At 41.3% G+C, this 15,171-nt stretch overlaps 1 protein-coding gene across 2 annotated transcripts in view; it reads right to left on the reverse strand.

Annotated features, from left to right (window-relative positions):
* Window positions 1-3,689: 3,689 nt before the first annotated feature.
* nr3c2 (nuclear receptor subfamily 3, group C, member 2) overlaps window positions 3,690-15,171 on the reverse strand; it is a 374,510-nt gene continuing 363,028 nt past the window's right edge. For both annotated transcript variants that reach the window (XM_063046454.1, XM_063046453.1), the window contains exons 8-9: window positions 10,944-11,101; window positions 3,690-4,756 (exon numbers count right to left, since the gene is read on the reverse strand). In XM_063046454.1, coding sequence (XP_062902524.1) covers window positions 4,601-4,756; window positions 10,944-11,101 — 314 coding nt within the window. In that variant the 3' untranslated portion in view covers window positions 3,690-4,600. The remainder of the gene's footprint in view (window positions 4,757-10,943; window positions 11,102-15,171) is intronic.

The raw sequence follows: 15,171 nt of genomic DNA on the forward strand, positions 1-15,171 counted from the left end.
TTGGATCTGCTCCAATTCGCCTACTGGAGCAACAGATCTGCAGCAGATGCCATCTCACTGGCTCTTCACTCAACCCTGGAACATCTGGACAGCAGGATGCATACATCAGGATTCCCTTTATTGATTACAGTTAGCATTTAATACCTCAAAACTAATTGGTAAACTCCAAGACCTGGGCCTTAATACCTCCTTGTGCAATTGGATCCTGGCTTTCCTTACTTGTAGACCTCAGTCAGTCCAAATTGGCAAAACCATCTCCTCCACAATCTCCATCGGCATTGGAGCACCACAGGGTTGTGTGCTTAGTCCCCTGCTCTATTCGCTTTACACCGATGACAGCGTGGCTAAGATCATCTCCAACACCAGATACAAGTTTGCTGATGACACCACTGTTGTGGGCTGTATCAAAGGGAGTAATGAATCAGCACACAGGAGAGAGATTGAAAAGTTGGCTGAGTGGTGTAATAAACAACATCCCACTCAATGTCAGTAAGACCAAGGAACTGATTGTAGACTTCAGGAGAGGGAAACCAGACATCCATGAGCCAGTAATTATGGGAGCATCAGAGGTGGAGAGGGTCAGTAACTTTAAATTCTTGGGTGTCACTATCTTTGAGGTCCTGTCCTGGACTAACCTTATAAATGTAATTGCAAAGAAAGCAAGGCAGTGCCTTTACTTCCTCAGGAGTCTGCGGAGATTCAGCATGTCATCAAAAACCTTGGCAAGCTTCTATAGATGTGTGGTGGGAAGTGTGCTGACTGGCTGCATTACGGCCTGGTATGGGAATACCAATGCCTTCGAGTGGAAAATTCTACAAAAGGTAATGGATTCGGCCCAGTACATCATGGGTAAAGCCCCCCCAACTATTAAGCACATCTACGTGAAACGTTGTCGGAGAAAAGCAGCATCCATCATCGAAGACCCTCGCCACCCAGGCCATGCTCTTTTCCTGTTGCTGCCATCAGGTAGAAGGTACAAGAGCCTCAGGACTCTCACCACCAAGTTCAAGAACAGTTACTACCCCTCAACCATCAGGTTCTTGAACAAATGGGGATAATTTCACTCATTTAAGGACTCTTTTATCTTTTTATTTCATGCTATTTATTTATATCTACATTTGCTCAGTTTGTTGTCCATTGATCCTGTTTACAGTTACTGTTCTATAGATTTGCTAAATATGCCTGCAGAAAGCTAGTCTCAGTGTTGTATGTGATGACGTGTATGTACTCTGATAATAAATTTTACTTTGACTTTGAAACCTCAACCTTAATAATGGATTCCAATTTCTTTGCCACCACTGACATCAGACTAACTAGCCCATAATTTCCTTTTGCCTCCCTCCCTTCTTAAAGTGTGGAGTGATATTTGTGATTTCCAGTCCCTGAAAACCATTCCAGAATCTAGTGATTATTGAAAAATCTTCACAAATCTTTACCTCTACAATCTCTTCAGCTACTACTTTCAGAAACCTGAGGTTAAGCCCATCCAGTACAGGAGACTTATCGACCTTCAGACATTTCAGCTTCCCTTAGTAATAGCTATTACACTCACTCCTTCCACAGTGAAGACCGATGCCAAAAACTTACTTTAGATTGTCCGCCATTTCTTCGTTTCCCCATTACCAACTCTCCAGTGTAATTTTCCAGTGGTCTGATATCCTCTGTCACCTCTCCTGTACTCTTTTGTATAATTGAAAAAAATGTTGGTATCCTCTATTACGTTATTGATTACCTCATATTTAATCTTTTCTCTCCTTATTGCTTTTTAGTTGCTCTCTATTGGTTTATAAAAGCTTCCCATGAACTTTTTCTAAATTTTATGCCCTCTTTTGTTTTTATGCCTTGTCAGTCAGTTGCCACATCCTCCCTTTAGAATGCTGCTTCTTTAGAATTTATCTATCTTGCACCTTCTGAATTGTTCCCAGAAATTCCGGCCATTATTGTTCTGCCGTCATCCCTGCTAGTGTCCCCTTCCAACCAGCTCCTCTCTCATGCTTCTGTAGTTTCCTTTACTCCACGGTAATATTGATACATTGACTTTATCTTTTCCCTCTCAAACTGCATGGTGAACTATGTCATATTATGATTACTCCCAAGGGTTTTTTTTTTACCTTAAGCTCCCTAACCAAATCTGGTTTTACTACACTACATCCAATCCAAAATTGTCTTTTACCTAATGGGGCTCAACTACAGCTGCTCTAAAAAGTCCTCTTGTGGGCATTCTACAAATTCCTTCTCCTGGGATCCAACACCAAACTGATCTTCCCATCCTACCTGCATTTTTAAATCTGTAGTTAAGTAATGATTACCATGATCTCAACCTGTCTGCAGAACACCTGCAGTTGTAACATTAGAATCAGTGAAGTGTTTTATATGGCTGACACACAACTCGGACTGGGGACAGGCTCCTTGGGATCTGTTGTGGGAAATCAGGTTCACGGGTTTGGTGAGCGGGGACCACAGACATTCACTACCGGTAAGTAGGTTAACTATTTATTTACAAGACAAAATAGACACTGAACGTTCAACAAACCGTTCAAGCTAAACTGGGTTACAGATACTTATCTAAACTGAGCATCCAAAATGGCAGGACAAAACAGACACTAAACATACACGCAGTGGCAAATATTTATCTAAAATGTGCACCCGGGCCCTCTTTACTGCAGCACATCCCCACTGTCTACTGTTTCCAAGCCACCCTCACCTAACAGGTCCGTGGTGACCCGAAAGCGAAAAGGGATCACACGGTTACTGCACACTAGATTTAAACTCTTTTGGCACCGTGATGTCATCAGCTAAACAGAAGCTAGTGGGAGGAGCTGCAATGCTCCTTGCACAGGCCGATCTCCACCTCTCACGGGGGAGTGGCTTTCCTTGAGCAGATTAAGTTAAGACACTGCAACAGAATGTAACATCTAGTGGTGCAGGTGGAGAAGATCCAGGACAGAAGAGAATCCAATGTGCCTCTGGGCTGGGAGAAAGAAGTTTGCTTCATCTTGCAGCATCTGATGGCTTTGCATCATCCTTCCATTCCTTCTCTAGACTAAGGGGAACCCTCTCAGGATTCATTTCTCCAGAAAACTCCTGCTGGCTCAACCACTTACGCTCCGAAATGCTTGCTCATTTTTGCCGCTCAGAGCATTTTTGTAAAAAACATTGAAATTGCATCACATTGGGCAAGCTCTTGATAAGTTGCCTCAGAGATTCTGATAAGCCGTTTCAACTCTTCAAATCTCCCACAAGTGATTATGTATTTATTTAGAGAGTAGAATTGCTCAGCAACTACACTTGTTCATCTGGTTTTGGGAATATAGACAAGTGATAGATCTGGATACCAAGATGTTATGTAGCCTTTTTGATGGCTGTATCAAAAAGAAAATGAAAAAGGTGTAAAATTTCAACATGCTTATCAAATTGGCACCTTGTGCTGAAGGAAGACTGACCTAGCTATGGCATGTAAGACCCAGTCTTGGTTGCTTTGGAATCATTTAAGTGCTAAGCATTTTGAAAAAAATGCTTCTTTAAATTTCAGAAGCGATGTTGCACATTTTCAGCTGGTACTGAGGAAGTGGCTATTTACAAGGATAAAATATTCTTTTGAGGTTATTGTATACCAGAAGTCATTCAATGACCTCAACCATTTCACGAACAAAGGAAAAAGCCATTAATAATACTTAGTAACTTAATCATAATATTTTTAATATTCTTTGCTGACACAAATGTAGATGCTTAAGTGCTTCCAAGGAAATATAAATCAACTTATTTAGAACTATTTTATAATTCTGCATATCATTTGGATAAGTACAGTGTATGAATTACCAAAAGTGCTACATCAGGACTCCAACAGCAGAATATACAGAACTATATAGCAAAGCACAGAAAATCATTAGACTTCTAAAAAGGTTGGAAAGGACATTATTCTTAGGGCATGGTTTAACCCTGCTACTCAGCATGTTCGTTTGGAGAGTTGTTAGAAAAGTGAGCCATATGCACCTTTTTGCCATTTCATCCAGTCCTTGGTTCCCTATGGCTACTGCACAAAACAACAAAGATGGAACCTAGAAAGCTTTTTAGCAGTGCAGCAAAAAGCAATATTGTTACAAAGCAAAAGTCACCATTGACAGTCAAAGAGGGGAAAATATAGTTAACAGGAAATTAATTACAAAATAGAAGAAATATTTAATATAATTCATCTAGTAAATCTGGTTTATTTACAGCAAAAGCTGTAAAATGGTTAAATTAGATATGATACTAAAAAGGCACAACGTTCCCTTTCTTAAATACACTGTAAGCATCAGATCTTTATGCATGCAGAAACATTTCACTTTACAAAATGTTACCTTTAAAAAAGAGACTATATTTCAATTTTTCCTGCCAAAATATATTTCTCTCAAAAAATACATTTCTCCAAATTCCTTTTAACCATTGAATATATCCCTTTTCATCTCTTTGATACATATCTGTATTTTATCAGTCCAAAACCTTCATGAAGCTTTTCTTTAGTGTATAGCAACATACAGGACACCAAGCCTGCTAAAATAATTTTTAAAGCCAGCAAAACATGAGGAGGAAAGTTTAAGGCAAAGTTCACCGTTGAGGATCACTTCTTGTGAAAAAATAGGGATTTGGTCATTCCCATTGTGACGTCTGGCAACTGGTCATTGATGATTTCCACTAGCATATCTGGGAATTCAATCTTTAGTGCTTTTGATTCCACAAACGTGTAGAAGCAGAACTGCAGCAGCCCACTGACCAGCTGGAAGGGAAGAACGTACTCAGTCAAAACCAGATTTCTATAGTTATTTCATCATCATTTACAAACATGCAAACAATTGCTCTAGTCTCCTGGACTTTGCCCGTAGGCCTCCGTCACAAAGAGCCCATGAAAACATCTCAGCTCTTCACTGAACTTCCCCATCCTGTTTTGCTTAGTATCTCCTACATTCTTCTTCCTACTACAAGTATGGATCCTCAACGAGGGTCTATGGACTGCACTTAGTAGTCTAGTACTTTTGTCTCATTAGGTGAAAATAGGTCCCTCCAGGAATGTCTGTGACCAGTATACAGGGAACAAAAGTTAAAGGAGGGAATAATATATCTAAGAAAGGCAAGGGAGAGTGTGGTGTCGATAATCTGATTTTGAGGGGACTGAGCAGAGTTCTTGGCATCATCATGTTGGCAGGAGCACAAAGTGCTCTAACGTTGACACCTGTCAAGGAGAAGGCGGAAGCAATGGGTACAATCCAGTTGATGTGTGAAACTTTGACCCTTAATATATATTTCCTAAATGCTAGTTTTAGTTGGGGTGAATTTTCTCTTAATTCTTTCCCCTCCCAGAAAGAGATTATGTAGCTGATCTGCTTCCAACACAGTTTAATGGGGGCTGCTAGTGAGAAGTTGCATGGTTAAATCACACTAGTCTAAAAAGAGCTCAGCATCTCAGGAAGTGACACCAGGTAATTTTAAAGTTGCTATCACACCTAAATAATTTCCATTCTCAGTCTTGCAAATAAATTACAATGTTAATCTTAAAACAATGCCACAGTCAAATTTGGTGTTGATTGCTATGTACATCCTTTCTTTACCACACCTCTGGAAAAGCAGACTTTTTTCCACATCTGGCAGTGCCTTATTGCACATAAAGAGCTCTCCCTCCTTCACCGTAAGACATATGAACAGAATTAGGCCATCGAGTCTGCTTCGCCATTGCATCATGGTTGAACCTGGATCCCACTCAACCCCATATAAGACCATCTGCAGGCTACCTTCCCCATCAATGAACTGGATATATAACAATCTCAGTCTATAACATATACATTTTAATTAACAGCTGGAGTGGAAAACTGTCAACTGCTAATGATGTGCTTGTGGAAGTTGAGATTTGTGGAGGAGTGGAATGGATGTACCCTCTCAGCACCTGGGTATTGTGCTGCATCAAGGAAACCTGAAATACCTGGTGTAACCAGTGTGTATAAAGAGGTGCTAGCGCCTGAGACACACGACACTATTCTTGGCCTGACTGGTTTCTGTGCTCATCCAAATAAGGGTCAGCGTTTGATTGATAGTGAAAAATGGCCTGTTGCTGAACAGTCAAACTACTGCTCAATGGGACTCATTATCAAGCAGCAGTAAGTTTGGTCTCAGCAGCATTGTGACATTTGAGTTAATTTTCACCTGTTAAGAATAATTAAGAAAAGCTTCTGCTGTGGTGATTCCAAATTAATGATGGAACTTTTCCATAAAAGGATGCTTTTCAGCTGCTTGAGCCATTTCTCCAACGGTTCCTCTGAAGTCTCAAAAAGGAATTTGGGAAAATTCATGTGGAAGTACTTTCTGAACCTGCCTTATAGACTGTGTTATGTGCACCTGTGCTCTAGTAATGATCATTAGATAACCTGCTTCAATTGAGAGACAGAAATCCTGCAATATCACTGGGCGAAAAGAAATGGCGTTCAAATTTTAAGTGTTTTAAGGGACTATTAGTGACATTACAGAAGACAGCACAAGCTGCCCACATATTTTATAGTGCAGGTCTGAAACTGCTATGCCATTTAGCAATTTTGATGCAGCTGTCAAGAACCCAACATAACCCCATGGAAACACAATGTATTTGAGGTCCATGGCACCAAAAACTTCTCAGGAAAAATTTTTGCAGAATTCTTCGACCTAAGTAATACTCACAGTAAACAGATAAGAGGCTGAAATTTAGTTTCCACAGAATTAATGAACTCATATATTGCCTTAGTAGGATACTTCATTTAAATCAAGAGAAAACAACAACATCAAGACTTGCATGGATAGACCTTGTGCTATCTCATAGACTCTCCTGCAGGGAGCAGTGTGGGGGCACTAGGTTGGCAATAACTGGAGCCTACTATGGCAACAGTATTGATTTTTGCCAACAGTCATAATAGATAATGAGAAGAAACAAATGTTTAGCCCCAGATTTAAGTCAGCTTTAGCTGCCATCAAACTGTATTGACAAAAGTACATTTATGACATTCTCAGGCTTGAGATTGAGCTATCTAATCAGTTTAATTTAGGAAATGTAACAACAGAATTTTGAAAATATAAGGTTTTTTCAATCCATAGTCAGAATATAGCTTGTAGCTTCTTCTATTTAAAGATTTAACAAGGCCATGAGGAGCAATAGCATTCGATATGCCTTAGGGTTGCAACTTGTATAAGTTATTACCAGGCGCTAACTGATTCCAGAGGGAAGAAATGCAACAAAATCGAGCACCAGCTCATTTTGGAATGGCAGCCGTATCACACATCATTGCCTACTATTAGCTTAAAGAATCTTGTGGCAGAATCTGCTACTGTCAGTGGGAATTGCTAATTATAACATTTACCAAGAAACACTATATAGTGTTGGGATTATTTTTGAATTGAAATCACACTGAATAATAGTGATAACCAAATGATTTGATAAAATGGTAGAGGATTTCATACAAACACAATTGTCAGAATGAGTCTGATGTACAAAATCAGTTTAATCATACTCTGGTATAGTCTAGTTTCAGTAATGGATCTCTGCTGTGCTTTTACTTCAGAAGGGAAACAGGAATAATCCAGGTAATTATAGGCCAATGAGTCTCACATCAGTGGTAGGGAAGCTGTTGGAGAGGACACTGAGGGACATGATTTATGTGCATTTGGAAAGGTATGATGCCATCTTGGGGGCAGTCAAGATAGCTTTGTGCCAAACAGGTCACGCCTTACAAACTTGAGTTTTTTGAGGAGGTGACAAAGGAACTTGATGAGAGTAAGCAGCGGATGTTATCTACATGGATTTTAGTAAGGCACTTGATTAAGTCCCTCATGGTAGGTTGATTCAGAAGATAAAGATGCTTGGAATTCAGAGTGAATTGCAAGTTGATACTTGGAACTGGCTTGCCCATAGAAGACAGCGAGTGGGGGTGGAAGGCTGTTTTCTGGCTGGAGGTGACCAGTGGTGTTCTTCAAGGATCGGTCCTTGGACTTCTGTTGCTTGTGATCTATATCAATGACTTGGATGAAAATGTAGATGGGAAGATTCACAAACTTGAGGATAATTGGTATTCCATTGAGAGTGTAAAGGACTATCAAAGAATATAGTGGGACATAGATCAGTTACAGACATGGGCAGAGGAGTGGCAGATGGTGTTTAACTTGAGCAAGGATGAGGTGTTATAATTTGAAGAGTCAAATGAAAGGAAAAGTAGAGTCATTGGTAGGCCTTTAAATAGCATTAAAATGAAAAGGGATTTTGGGGTTTATAGTTTACTAACAGTGGCTACCCAAGTGAATAATTTGGTAATGAAGGGGTATGATACGCTTGCTTTCATTGGTAAGGATGTTGAGTACAAGATTAAGGAAGTCAAACTGCAGCTACATAAAATTTCAGGCAGACTGCACTTAAGAGTATTGTGTGCAGTTCTGATTGCCCCGTTAAAGGAAGGACGTGGAGAGTGTGGAGAGGATGCTACCTGGATTAGAGGGTATGAGCTTGAAGGAAAGGTTGGGCATACTTGGGTTGTTCTCGCTAGAGCGTTGGAGGCCAATAGAGGTTTTTTTAAACTTTATTGAGGCATGGATTGGGAAGACAGTCAGAATCATTTTCCTAGGGTAAAAATAATGAATATCAAAGGACATACCTTTAAGGGGGAGGGGTTTAAAAGCTCTGTGAGGGGTAAATTGGTTAAGCAGAGAGTGGCAAGTGGCTGGGATAGGTTACCAGGGTGGTAGTGGAAACAGTTTGGTGGAGTTTCTGGTTTTTAGATAGACACATAGTTAGGTTGATGAAGGAAAGGTGGTGGATATTGTCTATATGGACTTTAGCAAGGCCTTTGTCTAAGTCCTGGTCCAGAAAAGTTTAGTCGCTTGGCATTCAGGATGAAGACGTCAATTGGATTCAACATTAGCTTAGCAGGATAAGCCAAAGCGTGGTAGCAGTTGATGATCTGTGGTGAACTGGATCAGCAAACTTGTGGAAACATTGGGGACACAGCAGATAAAAAGGAAGTCCATCACCGTTTGCAATAGGATCTGGACCAGCTGGGAAAAAATGGCGGATGGAACTTAATGCAGACAAGTATGAGGTGTTGCACTTTGGGAGGATAAACCAGCGTAGGACTTGCACAATGAATGGCAAGGCTCTAAGGTGCGACAGAACAAAGTGACCTGGGAATACAGATCCATAATTCCTTGAAAGTGGAACCACAGTTACATAGGGTCTTAAAGAGAGATCTTGGCTCATGGGCTTTCATAAATCAGGGCACAGAGTACAGGAGTTGGGAGATTACTGTGAAGTTTTGAAATTGTATAAAATATTGGTCAGGCCAAATTTGGAGTATTGTGCGCAGTTCTGGTCACCAACTTACACTAAAGATATCAATAAGCTTGAAATAATGTTGCCAGGACTTGACCTTGAGTTATAGGGAGAGGTTGAGTAGGTTAGGGCTTTATTCTCAGGAAGGCAAGAGTGAGAGAATGAGGTGGGGCGATAACAGCTTACAATAATGCAAATGCCGTCGGTCTGACACCTTATGAAACCTCAGCAGTACGTCCTTGTTTTTATATTCTAATCCTCTTGAAGTGAATGCTAATATCAGATTTGCCTTCCTTACCGCTGACTCAACCTGCAAGTTAATCTTTAGGGAGTCCTGCAGTAGGACTCCAAGTCCCTTTGCACCTTTGATTTCTGAATTTGCTCACCATATAGAAACATAGAAAATAGGTGCAGGAGTAAGCCATTCGGCCCTTCGAGCCTGCACCGCCATATATTATGATCATGGCTGATCATCCAACTCAGAACCCTGCCCCAGCCTTCCCTCCATACCCCCTGATCCCCGTAGCCACAAGGACCATATCTAACTCCCTCTTAAATATAGCCAATGAACTGGCCTCAACTGTTTCCTGTGGCAGAGAATTCCACAGATTCACCATTCTCTGTGTGAAGAAGTTTTTCCTAATCTCGGTCCTAAAAGGCTTCCCCTTTATCCTCAAACTTTGACCCCTCATTCCGGACTTCCTCAACATCGGGAACAATTTTCCTGCATCTAGCCTGTCCAACCCCTTTAGGATTTTATACGTTTCAATCAGATCCCCCCTCAATCTTCTAAATTCCAACGAGTATAAGCCTAGTTCATCCAGTCTTTCATCATATGAAAGTCCTGCCATCCCAGGAATCAATCTGGTGAACCTTCTTTGTACTCCCTCTATGGCAAGGATGTCTCTCCTCAGATTAGGGGACCAAAATAGCCCATGTCTTTATTCTTTCGACCAAAGTACATGACCGTACAATTCCCTATGCTGTATTTCATCTGCCACTTATTTGCCCATTCTCCTAATCTATCCAAGTCCTTCTGCTGACTCCCTGCCTCCTCAACACTGCCAACTCCTCCACCTACCTTTGTATCATCCGCTAACTTGGCCACAAACTTGACTCACTTAATTTGGTGTTGTGTCTATACTTTCCTCAGTTGATTGTGTGTTCTGACTCAAACACTTCAGTACTCCCGTTAATTTAAGTAAAGTCTTTTTAGCTGGTAGGATTTCAAAATGGGAAGATTCAATGTCACTTACTAAGTGATCAGTATAAGAAACTAAAAAAAAGACATCTTGTTCTGAGAGGTCAGAGAGCCTTTCTATGTTTATTATTTTTACACGAAATAAACTCTTTTAAAAAGAGATTTGCCAATAAGTGAGGAGGATTTCTCAATATGATTCATTGATTTTTAACTTCACCCATTGTTATGTGCAATTATCCATTCTGTTTTACTAAGTTACCACATGTGGACCCTTGGGGCATCTAACTGAATTACCACATGCGGACCCTTGGAGCATGTGACTGTTATAGAGGGTTGAGGTGATTCTTTGAAGAGTCATAAAGCCCTGTAACATTCAAGAGAGAAACTATGAAACCCCACAATCACAGAATGTTACTTTCATAGACTTACCTCATGCACACAGTCCAAGACTTTGGTCAACTGGTAAAACCGTTGCCAGTTTTGTCCCATGTTATTTTCATTTCTTGCTATAACTCGTCTCAACTCCTTGATATAAGTTGTCCTCATTTCATCAAATGAAGATTGACTTTTTAGGCCATCTTTTGGAACTGTGTGGTACAGAATAAAAATCAGTTTATATCAATTATGATACCCACCAAGTTCTTTTTTAAATAAAATAATCTATTTAAAATTGCATAATAGATTGACCTGTGTGGGCACGTGGCCAAGTGGTTAAGGCATTGGACTAGCAACCTGAAGGTCGTGAGTTCGAACCCCAGCCGAGGGAATGTGTTGTGACCTTGAGCAAGGCACTTAATCACACATTGCTCTGCAACGAAACTGGTGCCAAGCTGTATGGGTCCTAATGCCCTTCCCTTGGACAACATTGGTGTCGTGGAGAGGGGAGACTTGCAGCATGGGCAACTGCTGGTCTTCCATACAACCTTGTCCAGGCCTGCGCCCTGGAGAGTGAAGACCTTCCAGGTGCAGATCCATGGTCTCGCAAGACTAACGGATGCCTTTATTGAGACTGGCCTACTGAATTTTAATAATGTTGGAACAAATACAAGTTCTCATTGATCACAGGAGAGTCTTGTAGCCAGTCCTATTTATTTGGTTGCCTTCTCCTATCTGCATATAGGCAGAGGCTAAAGAAGATGGCTCCAGAGATAAGGACAAATAAGAGATCGCGGGAGGCAGAGAAGCAGCTACAGGATTGCTTTCAGCCAGCAGACTGGGCAGCGATCTGAATGAAAACACCACAGACTTTACAAAAACACTCATGAACAAGTCTGTCCTCACAAAATCATTCAGCCTTCCCCAACCAGAAGCCCTGGATGGAGCATGAGATCTGGAACCTGCTGGGGGCCAGATCAGTGGCATTCAGATCTGGCGACCAAGTAAGATAATGTGGCCCAGGTGAAATCTCTGGAAAGCCATCTCACCCTCCAGTGACCCAAGTTTGGCAAATCTGGACCAAACTTGAGTCACTGGGGAAGGCTCTACAGGTGTGGCAGGGCTTGAATGCTATCACCTCTTTCAAAGTGAAACCAAGCAAAATAGGTGACAACAAGGTTTCACTCCCAGACAAGCTGAATGCCTTCTATGCTCACTTTGACCGACAACACATGAAGGAACCTTCATGAGCTCCCACAGCCCCCAATGACCCTGTGATTTCAGTCTTTCACTGTAAGAGCATCCTTCAGGAGGGTGAACCTATGGAAAACATCCAGCCCAAATGGCGTATCTGATCTGTGCTGATCAACTGGCTGGAGTGTTCACTGATATCTTTAACTTCTCGCTTTGGCGGGTTGAGGTGCCCACCCTCTTAATGCAGGCTTCAGTGATGCCGGTGCCTAAGAAGAGTGTGGTAACCTACCTCAATGACTATCAGTAGCACTTCTATCCCCTGTGGTGAAGTGTTTTGAGACAGTGATGATGAAACATATCAACTCCTGCCTGAGAAGTGACTTGGATCCGCTCCAAGCTGGCTACCAACACAACAGGTCTAGAGTAGATACCATTTCATTGGTTCTTCACTCAACCCTGGAACATCTGGACAGCAAAGGTGCATACATCAAGATGCTCTTTATCGACTACAGCTCAGCATTTGGTATCATCATCCCCTCAAAACTAATTGATAAGTTTCAAGACCTTGGGCTCAATACCTTCTTGTGCAATTGGATCCTCGATTTTCTCACTTGCAGACCCCAGCCAGTTTGGATTGGCAACAACATCTCCTTCACAAACTCTATCAATACGGGTGCATCACAAGCCTGCGTGCCTAGCCCTCTGCTCTACTCACTTTACAGTTATGACAGCTCCAATTCCATACTTAAATTTCTGACAACACCACTGTCTTAGGCCAAATCAAAAATGGCGATGCATCAGCATATAGGAGGGAGATTGAAAATCTGGCAGAGTGCTGCCACAACAACCTTTCACTCAAGGTCAGCAAGAGCAAGGAGCTATTTATTGACCTCAGGCAGAGGAATCCCTAAGTCCAAAAGCCATTCCTCATCAGGGGATCAGAGGCAGAGAGAATTAGCAACTTTAAATTCCTTGGTGTTCTCATTTCAGAGGATCTGTCCTGGGCCCAGCACTTAAGTGCTATCAGGAATTAAGCATGGCAGCATCTCTACTTCCTTGGAAGTTTGTGAAGATTTGGCATGACATATAAAACTTTGATGAATTTCTATAGATGTGTGGTGAAGAGTATATTGATTGCGTGCATCACGGTCTGGTATGGAACACCAATGTTATTGAATGGAAAAGCCTACAGGAAGTATGCAGCCCAATCCATCATGGGGAAAGCCCTCCCCACCATCGAGCACATCTTCACGGAGCACTGTCGCAGGAAAGCAACATCCGTCGTCAAGGAGCCCTGACCCCCAGGCCATGCCCTCCTCTCACTGCTGCCATCAGGTGCAGGAGCCTCAGGACCAACATCACCAGGTCCAGGAACAGTTCATTCCCCTCAGCCATCAGGCTCCTTATCCACAGGGTAGAACTTCACTCACCCATGACTGAATTGTTCCCACAAACTTTGGGCACATTTTCAAGGACTCTTCATCTCATGCTTGGGCTATTTATTGCTTTTTTTTTTCTCTTTTGTATTTGCAGTTTGTTGTCCTCTGCACACTGGTTGTTTGTCCATTCTGTTGGGTGCAGTTGTTCATTGATTCTATTGTGTTTCTTAGATTTACGGTGTATGCCCGCAAGGAAATGAATCTCAGGGTTGATAATACATTTATTTGAACTTTGAATTGAATAGTACATTCTATTACGTGGCTCAAGACTCATAGCATCTTAAAACCTGGTCCAATCTACTTTATAAGGGGGTGATACAACATATACATGCAGATGAGTAACAAGACAATTTACAGGATACTTCCAAGAAAGTCCTAATCATCTCCTAGTTTTCTAAACTATTTTTCAAAACCTGTCTCTCCTTTAAGGCAAGTTTCTTTGGAATTGAAAGACTATTTTGGATTTTGTTCTCCTGTCACACATGGAAGGGTTGCATGGAAATACTCTAAGTACGCGGCACTGAAAATTATGTGGATGTAATTCCAGAGACATTCTACAGAAAGTGTAACTAAATGCTCTATGATGTTGGTGCACTGAGAATAAAAAGAATGTAAGAGCAATGCACTTAGTTCCATTTGCAGAAACACCTCGGTAACAAAGACCTGTTCTCATCCTTTGATTTAAACCTGGCATTTTGCTGTTTGCTTTCCTTCCCTTTTTGGTGAAACTATTGTCCTTAAATGCTGCAATTTACCAATAACTCTTCCATTAATCACTGTTTGGAATGCTGGTGCTGGACCATTTCACAGTGAGATCATCCCAGGCCCGAACTTATCCAACAGACTACTTGGGGAAGGTTCACTGTGTTGTAGCCAGAAGACGGAGCAGCTCCCTCCTCCATAGCCCAGTGACATTAAAACAAATAATTCATCCCAATATTGTGACAGCAAAAATAAGCTAGCTCATTTGTCAGGGATACTCAAATTATGGACACAGTATTGCATGCCTTAGTAGATAGTTTCTCACTACTTTCCAGATGAGAATTCCAATTGCAGAAAAATGCTTGTTGAAGACGGCCTTACAAACAAAACTGACATCAGTGCTGGCAGGAAGATGGTAAATGATGGGAGTTAAATTTATTTGCTTGAATCCTGTTACCAATCTGCTATTCCATGACAGTTCAGTCATGGCCAATATTCCAGCACTAGTGTTGGGACTGGTGCACAACACGATAGTCCCAAGTACAGTGGACATTATTTGCTGACTACTTCCTGGGTCTATTTCACTCACTGTGGACTCCAGCAATGCATCTGGATGTTGCTGAGTTTCCCAACCCCTTAAATGGAGATTGCAGAGGGAGAAGAGAGATAAGAAATTGTTTCTTTAAGTATCTGTGATTTGGTTAATATGCTCAATTACTTGAAGAAATTATAAAATCTAAAACATTTATTTCATTTTAAAACAGCTTTAAAAACTTTCTAAATGTTTTAAAAATACTTAAATATTTTTAGACGTATTTTAAAACGCCGACAACTGTAGTCAGAACATTTTCTGGCTGTCAAGACCTTCCAGAATTTAATTGGTGGGGCTTGCTCTGCATTATGGCATTGGAGGTCTTGCTTCCATTTGGGTCAGTTTGGTTTGGTCT

This window comes from Mobula hypostoma, chromosome 4 (assembly GCF_963921235.1).
Source record: "Mobula hypostoma chromosome 4, sMobHyp1.1, whole genome shotgun sequence".
In the NCBI taxonomy this organism is placed as follows: domain Eukaryota; kingdom Metazoa; phylum Chordata; class Chondrichthyes; order Myliobatiformes; family Myliobatidae; genus Mobula; species Mobula hypostoma.